Raw genomic sequence first — 13,898 nt, forward strand, 5'->3', positions numbered from 1 at the left:
CTAGTTGGTTCCTGCTATAGGCCACCTAGTGCTGATGTGAAATATCTTGATATAATTTGTTAAATGTTGGATAAGGTATCTGATGAAAATAGGGAAATATATTTTTGGGGAGACATGAATATAGATTTTTTTTTAACACCAACTGTCCAATGAGAAAGAAATGTATTTCTGTTGCCAATGTATGTAACCTGACCCAAGTTATGACATCATCAACCAGAACGTTCACTAATAGGTCCGGTATTACATCATCAACTTGTACCAATCACATTTTTACCAACATGACTAAACACTGTTCTAAAGATGTATCAGTGTCATTAGGTGATCGTAATGTGGTTGCACTCACTAGGAACACTACAATACCAGAGGCCCTAGGGTAATCTACCACAGGACTCACTCACTAGGAACACTACAATACCAGAGGCCCTAGGGTAATCTACCACAGGACTCACTCACTAGGAACACTACAATACCAGAGGCCCTAAGGTAATCTACCACAGGACTCACTCACTAGGAACACTACAATACCAGAGGCCCTAAGGTAATCTACCACAGGACTCACTCACTAGGAACACTACAATACCAGAGGCCCTAAGGTAATCTACCACAGGACTCACTCACTAGGAACACTACAATACCAGAGGCCCTAAGGTAATCTACCACAGGACTCACTCACTAGGAACACTACAATACCAGAGGCCCTAGGGTAATCTACCACAGGACTCACTCACTAGGAACACTACAATACCAGAGGCCCTAAGGTAATCTACCACAGGACTCACTCACTAGGAACACTACAATACCAGAGGCCCTAAGGTAATCTACCACAGGACTCACTCACTAGGAACACTACAATACCAGAGGCCCTAAGGTAATCTACCACAGGACTCACTCACTAGGAACACTACAATACCAGAGGCCCTAAGGTAATCTACCACAGGACTCACTCACTAGGAACACTACAATACCAGAGGCCCTAAGGTAATCTACCACAGGACTCACTCACTAGGAACACTACAATACCAGAGGCCCTAAGGTAATCTACCACAGGACTCACTCACTAGGAACACTACAATACCAGAGGCTGGCCCTAGGGTAATCTACCACAGGACTCACTCACTAGGAACACTACAATACCAGAGGCTGGCCCTAGGGTAATCTACCACAGGACTCACTCACTAGGAACACTACAATACCAGAGGCCCTAAGGTAATCTACCACAGGACTCACTCACTAGGAACACTACAATACCAGAGGCTGGCCCTAGGGTAATCTACCACAGGACTCACTCACTAGGAACACTACAATACCAGAGGCCCTAAGGTAATCTACCACAGGACTCACTCACTAGGAACACTACAATACCAGAGGCTGGCCCTAGGGTAATCTACCACAGGACTCACTCACTAGGAACACTACAATACCAGAGGCCCTAAGGTAATCTACCACAGGACTCACTCACTAGGAACACTACAATACCAGAGGCCCTAAGGTAATCTACCACAGGACTCACTCACTAGGAACACTACAATACCAGAGGCCCTAAGGTAATCTACCACAGGACTCACTCACTAGGAACACTACAATACCAGAGGCTGGCCCTAGGGTAATCTACCACAGGACTCACTCACTAGGAACACTACAATACCAGAGGCTGGCCCTAGGGTAATCTACCACAGGACTCACTCACTAGGAACACTACAATACCAGAGGCCCTAAGGTAATCTACCACAGGACTCACTCACTAGGAACACTACAATACCAGAGGCCCTAGGGTAATCTACCACAGGACTCACTCACTAGGAACACTACAATACCAGAGGCCCTAAGGTAATCTACCACAGGACTCACTCACTAGGAACACTACAATACCAGAGGCCCTAAGGTAATCTACCACAGGACTCACTCACTAGGAACACTACAATACCAGAGGCCCTAAGGTAATCTACCACAGGACTCACTCACTAGGAACACTACAATACCAGAGGCTGGCCTTAGGGTAATCTACCACAGGTCCTACAGAGGGTTCCACCAGGACTCACTCACTAGGAACACTACAATACCAGAGGCCCTAAGGTAATCTACCACAGGTCCTACAGAGGGTTCCACCAGGACTCACTCACTAGGAACACTAAAATACCAGAGGCTGGCCCTAAGGTAATCTACCACAGGTCCTACAGAGGGTTCCACCAGGACTCACTCACTAGGAACACTAAAATACCAGAGGCTGGCCCTAAGGTAATCTACCACAGGTCCTACAGAGGGTTCCACCAGGACTCACTCACTAGGAACACTACAATACCAGAGGCTGGTCCTAAGGTAATCTACCACAGGTCCTACAGAGGGTTCCACCAGGACTCACTCACTAGGAACACTACAATACCAGAGGCTGGCCCTAAGGTAATCTACCACAGGTCCTACAGAGGGTTCCACCAGGACGCACTCACTAGGAACACTACAATACCAGAGGCCCTAAGGTAATCTACCACAGGTCCTACAGAGGGTTCCACCAGGACGCACTCACTAGGAACACTAAAATACCAGAGGCTGGCCCTAAGGTAATCTACCACAGGTCCTACAGAGGGTTCCACCAGGACTCACTCACTAGAAACACTAAAATACCAGAGGCTGGCCCTAAGGTAATCTACCGCAGATCCTACAGAGGGTTTAATCAGGACTAATTTGTGGATGAGATTAAGAATGTGCAATGGTTAGAAGTGAAATGTCACTAAGTTTGTTTATGAAATGATTAATGAGTATAGCTGATAAGCCCCTTTAACAAAATGCACTGAGAGGTCAAACGGTGCCCCATAGATTGATGATGAGCTGATAAATTTAATGATTCAATGTTATGATGCCAAAAAGTAGAAGATAAATCTGGCACTCTGTTCGAAAAGCAAAGTTATTGTAAATGAAGAAATAGTGTGACCAAGCTCAACAAAGGAAAGAAGAAGGGATTCTATCAGCACAACATTGATGAAGTGAAGGGTGATGGGGAAAAAACTGTGGAGAACCTTGAACACTATTATGGGTAGGAATTCAAACATGTCTGCCTGTTTTATTGAATCAGATGGTATATTTATTACAACTTCACACAACATCGAAAAAACGACTTTAATTAATATTTTACAGGCAAAGTGGACAAGTTGAGGAATGATATGATTGAAACTGATGGCTCCATGTCATATACCCTTATAAAAGACTGGATCATGAAGGAGAGGCAATGCAGGTTCAAATTTCATGAAGTAGAAAGGGAAGCGGTAGAAAGGATGCTGTTGTCTCTTTTGGATGACAAGTCACCCGGTACATATAATCTAGACGCCAAATTGCTTAGAGTTACAGATAACCAAATATTTACCCTAATCTCTCATATTTGTAATAAGTGCTTGATGTATGGGGTGTGCCCAGAAGTCTGGAAAGAGTCAAAGGTTATTCCACTACCTAAGTATAAAAAATATCTGCATTCACTGGTCCTAATGGTCATCCTATAAGCTTGCTGCCTGTGTTAAGTAAATTATTGGAAAAAATGGTATCTGTAAAAATCAAGGATTATTTCTCATGTAATGGTCTGATAACACGTTTCCAGTATGCATACAAAGAAGGGCATTCTACGAGTACGTCCTTTGCACAAATGACAGAAGATTGGTTAAAGAGTATGGATGACAGGAAGTTAGTTGGTGTAGTGTTGCCAGATTTCAGTGCTGCTTTTGATATAATTTATCATGAACTGTTACTAGGTCAACTCAAATGTTATGGTGTTAAGTCTGTAGCTCTATCCTGGATGGAAAGCAATCTATCCAGGAGAAGGCAAAAAGTGTTCTTTAATGGTAGCTTTTCAAGCAGTAAAGATATACACTGTGGTGTTCCTCAAGGAAGGTGCCTAGGCCCACTTCTCTACTCTCTTTACTAATGATTTACCATCAGTAATGAACAAAGCAAGAGTGGGCATGTATGCTGATGACTCTACAATGTATAGCGCAGCATCAGAATGTAATGAGCAGTGAACCAAGAATGGTGTATGAGTGGGCTGTTATGAACAAATTGGTCTTGAACATTTCTAAAACTAAATGTATTGTATTTGGTTCAAGATATACACCTAGGTATTTGTAGTTGTCCACATATTCTAAGTCAGAACCGTCCAGAGGAGTGATGCTAGTCGGGCGAGCGAGGGCAGCGATCGGTTGAAGAGCATGCATTTAGTTTTACTTGCACTTAAGAGCAGTTGGAGGCCACGGAAGGAGTGTTGTATGGCATTGAAGCTCATCTGGAGTTTTGTTTAAAGTGTCCAAAGAAGGGCCATATGTATACACAATGGTGTCGTCTGCGTAGAGGTGGATCAGAGAATTACCAGCAGCAAGAGAGACATCATTGATACATACAGAGAAAAGAGTCGGCCTGAGAATTGAATTGGCAGGATAGATATAGGTCTGTAACAGTTTGGATCTAGAGTGTCTCCCCCTTTCAAGAGGGGGATGACCGCGGCAGTTTTCGAATCTTTAGGGATCTCAGACGATACGAAAGAGAGGTTGAACAGGCTTGGAATAGAGGTTGCAACAATTGCAGCGGATCATTTTAGAAATTGAGGGTCCAGATTGTCTAGCCCAGTTGATGACTGGAAGTCTATAGGCACGATAGCAGCCCTTTAAGCACTACTGAACGAAAGAGACATTTGGGTGCCAAATGAATGGCTAATTTAGGTGAGAGGAGCCAAAAGATCTCTAATACAAGGGAATACAAGGGAAGATATACATTGAAACCTTCATCAAAGCAGTACTCTTGCTCAGTTACAGGCAATGGCTGAGAGTCAAGGTAACAATGCATGTCCAAAATACTTATAAGCTGATACTTTCTCCTGAGCTACAGTCTGCTGGCTTTACTCTCGTGTGAAAGACAAAAACCATTGAGACAAAAGGAGTGTAATAACTAGCCACTCCCTGGAGGAACCAAATCACATTTTAGTTGTCACATACACGTGTTTAGCAGATGTTATTGCGGGTGTAGCGAAATTCTTGTGTTTCTAGGTCCAACTGTGCAGTAATATCTAACAATTTCACAACAATACACACAATAAACACAAATCTAAAGTAAAGGAATGGAATTAAGAATATATAAATAGTTGGAAGAGCAATGTCAGAGCGGCACAGACTAAGATACAGTAGAATAGTATAGAATACAGTATATGAGATGAGTAATGCATAGACTAAGATACAGTAGAATAGTATAGAATACAGTATATGAGATGAGTAATGCATAGACTAAGATACAGTAGAATAGTATAGAATACAGTATATGAGATGAGTAATGCATAGACTAAGATACAGTAGAATAGTATAGAATACAGTATATGAGATGAGTAATGCATAGACTAAGATACAGTAGAATAGTATAGAATACAGTATATGAGATGAGTAATGCATAGACTAAGATACAGTAGAATAGAATAGAATACAGTATATGAGATGAGTAATGCATAGACTAAGATACAGTAGAATAGTATAGAATACAGTATATGAGATGAGTAATGCATAGACTAAGATACAGTAGAATAGAATAGAATACAGTATATGAGATGAGTAATGCATAGACTAAGATACAGTAGAATAGTATAGAATACAGTATATGAGATGAGTAATGCATAGACTAAGATACAGTAGAATAGTATAGAATACAGTATATGAGATGAGTAATGCATAGACTAAGATACAGTAGAATAGTATAGAATACAGTATATGAGATGAGTAATGCATAGACTAAGATACAGTAGAATAGAATAGAATACAGTATATGAGATGAGTAATGCATAGACTAAGATACAGTAGAATAGTATAGAATACAGTATATGAGATGAGTAATGCATAGACTAAGATACAGTAGAATAGAATAGAATACAGTATATGAGATGAGTAATGCATAGACTAAGATACAGTAGAATAGTATAGAATACAGTATATGAGATGAGTAATGCATAGACTAAGATACAGTAGAATAGAATACAGTATATGAGATGAGTAATGCATAGACTAAGATACAGTAGAATAGAATAGAATACAGTATATGAGATGAGTAATGCATAGACTAAGATACAGTAGAATAGTATAGAATACAGTATATGAGATGAGTAATGCATAGACTAAGATACAGTAGAATAGAATAGAATACAGTATATGAGATGAGTAATGCATAGACTAAGATACAGTAGAATAGTATAGAATACAGTATATGAGATGAGTAATGCATAGACTAAGATACAGTAGAATAGTATAGAATACAGTATATGAGATGAGTAATGCATAGACTAAGATACAGTAGAATAGAATAGAATACAGTATATGAGATGAGTAATGCATAGACTAAGATACAGTAGAATAGAATAGAATACAGTATATGAGATGAGTAATGCATAGACTAAGATACAGTAGAATAGTATAGAATACAGTATATGAGATGAGTAATGCATAGACTAAGATACAGTAGAATAGAATAGAATACAGTATATGAGATGAGTAATGCATAGACTAAGATACAGTAGAATAGTATAGAATACAGTATATGAGATGAGTAATGCATAGACTAAGATACAGTAGAATAGTATAGAATACAGTATATGAGATGAGTAATGCATAGACTAAGATACAGTAGAATAGTATAGAATACAGTATATGAGATGAGTAATGCATAGACTAAGATACAGTAGAATAGAATAGAATACAGTATATGAGATGAGTAATGCATAGACTAAGATACAGTAGAATAGTATAGAATACAGTATATGAGATGAGTAATGCATAGACTAAGATACAGTAGAATAGAATAGAATACAGTATATGAGATGAGTAATGCATAGACTAAGATACAGTAGAATAGTATAGAATACAGTATATGAGATGAGTAATGCATAGACTAAGATACAGTAGAATAGTATAGAATACAGTATATGAGATGAGTAATGCATAGACTAAGATACAGTAGAATAGTATAGAATACAGTATATGAGATGAGTAATGCATAGACTAAGATACAGTAGAATAGAATAGAATACAGTATATGAGATGAGTAATGCATAGACTAAGATACAGTAGAATAGTATAGAATACAGTATATGAGATGAGTAATGCATAGACTAAGATACAGTAGAATAGAATAGAATACAGTATATGAGATGAGTAATGCATAGACTAAGATACAGTAGAATAGTATAGAATACAGTATATGAGATGAGTAATGCATAGACTAAGATACAGTAGAATAGAATACAGTATATGAGATGAGTAATGCATAGACTAAGATACAGTAGAATAGAATAGAATACAGTATATGAGATGAGTAATGCATAGACTAAGATACAGTAGAATAGTATAGAATACAGTATATGAGATGAGTAATGCATAGACTAAGATACAGTAGAATAGAATAGAATACAGTATATGAGATGAGTAATGCATAGACTAAGATACAGTAGAATAGTATAGAATACAGTATATGAGATGAGTAATGCATAGACTAAGATACAGTAGAATAGTATAGAATACAGTATATGAGATGAGTAATGCATAGACTAAGATACAGTAGAATAGAATAGAATACAGTATATGAGATGAGTAATGCATAGACTAAGATACAGTAGAATAGAATAGAATACAGTATATGAGATGAGTAATGCATAGACTAAGATACAGTAGAATAGTATAGAATACAGTATATGAGATGAGTAATGCATAGACTAAGATACAGTAGAATAGTATAGAATACAGTATATGAGATGAGTAATGCATAGACTAAGATACAGTAGAATAGTATAGAATACAGTATATGAGATGAGTAATGCATAGACTAAGATACAGTAGAATAGTATAGAATACAGTATATGAGATGAGTAATACATAGACTAAGATACAGTAGAATAGTATAGAATACAGTATATGAGATGAGTAATACATAGACTAAGATACAGTAGAATAGTATAGAATACAGTATATGAGATGAGTAATGCATAGACTAAGATACAGTAGAATAGTATAGAATACAGTATATGAGATGAGTAATGCATAGACTAAGATACAGTAGAATAGTATAGAATACAGTATATGAGATGAGTAATGCATAGACTAAGATACAGTAGAATAGTATAGAATACAGTATATGAGATGAGTAATACACAGACTAAGATACAGTAGAATAGAATAGAATACAGTATATGAGATGAGTAATGCATAGACTAAGATACAGTAGAATAGTATAGAATACAGTATATGAGATGAGTAATACATAGACTAAGATACAGTAGAATAGAATAGAATACAGTATATGAGATGAGTAATGCATAGACTAAGATACAGTAGAATAGAATAGAATACAGTATATGAGATGAGTAATGCAAAACATGTAAACATTATAAAAAAGTGACTAGTGTTTCAGTATAAAAGTGGCCAGTGATTTCAAGTCTATGTTCTCTCTCGGCCAAGAGAGAGTTATTTTGTAGAATCTTGTGAGTTCTAGAAGCTCGACACATGTTCAGCAATGTGCAGTCAGTCCACATTTGGTTACAGCTGTAAAGGTTTTTGTTGGTGGAAGGAGAGGAAGACCAAAGTGCAGCGTGGTACATATCCATTACACTTTTCATCCAGATGAACACACCAACAAAAACAACAAAACCATAAACGAACAGTTCTGACAGGAGCAACAAACAGGAACGAGGGAATAATCACCCACACCTCATAGTGGGAAAACAGGCTACCTAAGTATGGCTCTCAAGCAGAGACAACGATAGACAGCTGCCTCTGATTGAGAACCATACCAGGCCAAACACATAGAAAAAGAAAACCTAGACCTACAACATAGAATACCCACCCACATCACACCCTGACCAAACTAAAAATAGAAACCTACAAAGCAATCTACGGTCAAGGTGTGACAACAGCACAAACGTCACTGCCTGGTAATAGCAATATAATGGTGTGTAGACCTAACAACGTGATATACCAGTGACCTCAGGACACTGTTGCATTGGGAGGACCACCTCAAGGGGCACAGGACAAAGGTACATTTTTGCCATGTGCATTGCCTAGGTGTGCATATGCAATAACTGCAATGTAAACATGAAGAAGATCAATACCGGTTATCTATGCAAGGAGCTATCACAGACTTATTTGTGTACATGTACAAGCCCCTACCCCTCAAACCCAAACTGAATCACACCAGCTAAAATCATAACAACAACATCTGTAACATTACACATCTGAAATCCCGACGCGGTGAGGAAATAACAGTGTGAAGTAACCACCTAAGGGGTCGCAGTTAAGAGCCAACCATTATATGAATACCCGTCTTTCTCATTCACAAAGCACTGGATACATACATTATATACTACTGGAATGAAAACGGTGGGTACATAATATCCATTAAATTATGCTCGTCAATGAGATGTGATATGCAACTCTGGGTTATTATTGAATACAGTATAATTGTTGGACATGTCAACGAACCAAGAACCACCACCACTGTTAGTTATTTAAAGCAAGTTTCGGTGCAACTCCCCCATCCTCCTGCAGCTGCGAATTAAAAATGTCACGCTCCCCCACTTTAGAATGTCGACCCCCAAGAAAATACGCATTAAATTAAACAGAATTAGGTTATATGCAGAAATGTGTCTGTGAACACAACAAAGCATAATTTGAGAACATTTTATAACAGCATGTAACGTTAGGATGTTCTGCATTCCTGAGACAAACAGTGACCCACATTTATTGTGTAGAAAGATGGCTATAGCTAGCATGCTAGCAGGATGACTAACTACAACATTAAACGCCTTTATTCAAAACAGACAAAAGCAGTCATTTAACACGGAACAGTACGAATTTTCAAGATCATAAAATGTTGCCTAAATAGCTAACTATTATTCGCATGAGGCCGGATGGGGCTATAGACGTGGCCGCCACGATGTTATAGGCGGCTGCAATAAAGGGAAGACACAAGGGGGAACAAGGCGCATGAAGTCAGCATGTAACCAAAAACCACCAATCATCGACCAAAAACCACCCCGAAGGTATGAAACTCATTTCTTACCTCCAGTTCCGTCAGAATTTTCGTTTAAACTGCCTGAAGAATCATGGTGACTACCCACACAACCACCCATGGATGTTTTATCTGCGCTACCCCCGCAGACCCCTCTTGCTCAAGTCTTCCTCTCAGAATAGAAATTGAAAGGACGCGAGCATCAGCTGGGAAGAGGCGGAGTGAACACACATCACAAGGTGCCCGCTTCTAAAAGAGAAAAGAAGGGGTACGGGGAGGGAGGAAATAGAGGTAAAGAATGGGCGGATGAGAAGGGAGGACGGAGAGAACACAACTCAGCAAAGTGTAACTGAGATGAGAACAGTTTCTAGTATAATGCATTGTCCCCCATGCATACCAGGGCAATTTCAAGCACATGGGTGAAAATCAAATGTGAAATAAGATGTGAAACCATTATGTTCTATTCTATTCTGCTATTCTCTAGTTTACTATATAATGTTATACTCTATTCTACTTTATTCCACTCTTCTCTATCAAATGCTATACTTTATTCTTGTGGTTCTAAAGGCTACACACCGCTGGGTTTTCAAGGTCACTTTATGCAGACTAATAATGCATGCTACTACTACTCATACTTTATACACTTTTAAAACATCTGTTTTTTTCCCAGGAAAATGTTCCCAATTTAGATGATAAGTTTAGTATTTCCTTGAACATACTGACTCTATTGCTATCGTTTTTATAGTTGAGCATTTCCTCTAATTTACTGACTCTAATACTACCGTATCCCAATACGTCCCAGAAGTGTAACATTGCGTGATCAGTATCTAGTGTCTACACCTTCACCAGTGTGTATACGCAGGCCCTCTTGGGTGTTGTGGCCACAGGCACGCGCATCGAACAACTGCAAGACCGGGAGTCCTTTTACATTATACTCTGGCGGCTAAAAGAGAGCCTGCCATAATAAGTAAATAAATGACTCATAGTCTCAGCATGGGCCTTATCTTCAGCCTCATTGGATTTTCAAGCTGTTCTGTCTGTTAATTTTGGCAAGTTAAGATGTTAGGCAGTTCCCTCCTAAAATGGAAGTAATCTTAACCAAATAATACACCAGTGCCTCTCTTCTCCAACTCTCTCCTCCAACTCTCTTATCCAACTCTCTCCTCCAACTCTCTCCTCCAACTCTTTTCTCCAACTCTCTCTTCTCCAACTCTCTACTCCAACTCTCTCCTCCAACCCTCTCCTCCAACTCTCTTCTCCAACTCTCTTCTCCAACTCTCTACTCCAACTCTCTCCTCTAACTCTCTACTCCAACCCTCTCCTCCAACTCTCTCCTCTAACTCTTTTCTCCAACTCTCTCTCCTCCAACTCTCTACTCCAACTCTCTCACCATCTGAGTATGGATGAAAAACACAACAGCCACTTATTCCATCTTGTTTTAAACACAATGACATCAACTTCTTCCATCTTGTTTTAAACACAATGACAGCTAATTATTCCATCTTGTTTTAAAACACAATGACTGCTACTTATTCCATCTTGTTTTAATTGAGTGTTCACTGCTGCCCCATTGTGCATCAAAAGACCACTACAAGGACTTGACATCAGACCTACTAACCTATTTATTTTAAAGGAGCAATCTGGAATTATAAATTAATGATATGTACCCATTGATTCTTGAAGACCATCTGTTATATCTGCCCCTGCCACGCCCTCTACTTCTCATTCTGTGTCTCCCTAACCTGCCGCCACTCCCCCAGTACACTCTCCCTCCCCCCAGTACCCTCTCCCTCTTCCTCTGTGTGTGTGTGTGATTGTGTGGGTGGAGACAGGTGTGCTGGAGGCAGAGCAGATCCCCACCAGCTGCAAACTGTTCCATAATCAAGACCTCTACAAATACTCAACCCTGCCACTTCCACGCTGCCAGATCGTAACCTCTGTGCAGTCAGTCTGCATTTTTATCTGTTTGTTCCTGCTTGGAACCTGTTTTCATGCTGTGCCTGTTTCCCCTTGCCTAATGCTGTTTCCCCTTGCCTAATGCTGTTTCCCCTTGCCTAATGCTGTTTCCCCTTGCCTAATGCTGTTTCCCCTTGCCTAATGCTGTTTCCCCTTGCCTAATGCTGTTTCCCCTTGCCTAATGCTGTTTCCCCTTGCCTAATGCTGTTTCCCCTTGCCTAATGCTGTTTCCCCCTTGCCTAATGCTGTTTTCCTCTCTGCTACAGTTCTACCCGCTCTGACTTTGGCCCCCATCTCCAGTCCCACGTCTCGTCAGTCCTGCTACTCTGTCCTGGACCCCCCACTCCACTGCGTCCTTGAATTCCTCTCCGGACCTGCTTACCCAGTCCCAACTTCCCTCGCTCAGGATCATCCTCCGCACCTGACTTCCTGCAGCCCATCTTCCCCCTGTGTTTCAATAAATAACTTGGTTACCTCATCCCAGTCTCCTCGTCTGAGTCTGCTCTTGGGTTCCACTCCACATGACACCATCAGAACCCAAAATATAAGGTTGTTTTACTCCAATGTTTGTAAACAAACTAAATGTAAACACATACTATGGTTAAACATGGTTAAAACTGTAATTTTGATATGGATGGTCAGTCCTTGCATCCCTTAGCTTTTTCCCAAAACAGGGGTGGGGATAATGCTCTGTTATTGTTTCAACTGCATATTTGATTGTTTTAAGGCATGGGAAAATCTATGAAATATCCTGCAGGCTTTTAAATATAAAGAGCAGCATAATGTATGTCAGGAAATACTAGTGTGGGAGACATGGCCACGCACAACTCCAACACCAAGTTTGCTGACAAATCAAATCAAATCAAATCAAATTTATTTGTCACATACACATGGTTAGCAGATGTTAATGCGAGTGTAGCGAAATGCTTGTGCTTCTAGTTCCGACAATGCAGTAATAACGAACAAGTGATCTAACTAACAATTCCCCCAAAAAACTACTGTCTTATACACAGTGTAAGGGGATAAAGAATATGTACATAAGGATATATGAATGAGTGATGGTACAGAGCAGCATAGGCAAGATACAGTAGATGATATCGAGTACAGTATATACATATGAGATGAGTATGTAAACCAAGTGGCATAGTTAAAGTGGCTAGTGATACATGTATTACATAAGGATGCAGTCGATGATATAGAGTACAGTATCTACGTATGCATATGAGATGAATAATGTAGGGTAAGTAACATTATATAAGGTAGCATTGTTTAAAGTGGCTAGTGATATATTTACATCATTTCCCATCAATTCCCATGATTAAAGTGGCTGGAGTAGAGTCAGTGGCATTGACAGTGTGTTGGCAGTAGCCACTCAATGTTAGTGGTGGCTGTTTAACAGTCTGATGGCCTTGAGATAGAAGCTGTTTTTCAGTCTCTCGGTCCCAGCTTTGATGCACCTGTACTGACCTCGCCTTCTGGATGACAGCGGGGTGAACAGGCAGTGGCTCGGGTGGTTGATGTCCTTGATGATCTTTATGGCCTTCCTGTAGCATCGGGTGGTGTAGGTGTCCTGGAGGGCAGGTAGTTTGCCCCCGGTGATGCGTTGTGCAGACCTCACTACCCTCTGGAGAGCCTTACGGTTGAGGGCGGTGCAGTTGCCATACCAGGCGGTGATACAGCCCGCCAGGATGCTCTCGATTGTGCATCTGTAGAAGTTTGTGAGTGCTTTTGGTGACAAGCCGAATTTCTTCAGCCTCCTGAGGTTGAAGAGGCGCTGCTGCGCCTTCCTCACGATGCTGTCTGTGTGAGTGGACCAATTCAGTTTGTCTGTGATGTGTATGCCGAGGAACTTAAAACTTGCTACCCTCTCCCACTACTGTTCCATCGATGTGGATGGGGGGGTGTTCCCTCTGCTGTTTCCTGAAGTCCACAAT

At 40.1% G+C, this 13,898-nt stretch overlaps 1 protein-coding gene across 2 annotated transcripts in view; it reads right to left on the minus strand.

Moving 5' to 3' along the window:
• The window catches only part of LOC109880018 (ubiquitin domain-containing protein 2), a 67,642-nt gene extending 57,382 nt beyond the window's left edge, over window positions 1–10,260 (minus strand). Inside the window, exon 1 of one of the 2 annotated variants that reach the window (XM_020472244.2) lies at window positions 10,060–10,260. In XM_020472244.2, the coding sequence (XP_020327833.1) occupies window positions 10,060–10,129 (70 nt within the window). In that variant the 5' untranslated portion in view covers window positions 10,130–10,260. The remainder of the gene's footprint in view (window positions 1–10,059) is intronic. The other variant, XM_031808103.1, reaches the window with a different exon arrangement.
• Window positions 10,261–13,898: the final 3,638 nt, after the last annotated feature.

Source organism: Oncorhynchus kisutch, linkage group LG28, assembly GCF_002021735.2.
Source record: "Oncorhynchus kisutch isolate 150728-3 linkage group LG28, Okis_V2, whole genome shotgun sequence".
NCBI lineage: Eukaryota > Metazoa > Chordata > Actinopteri > Salmoniformes > Salmonidae > Oncorhynchus > Oncorhynchus kisutch.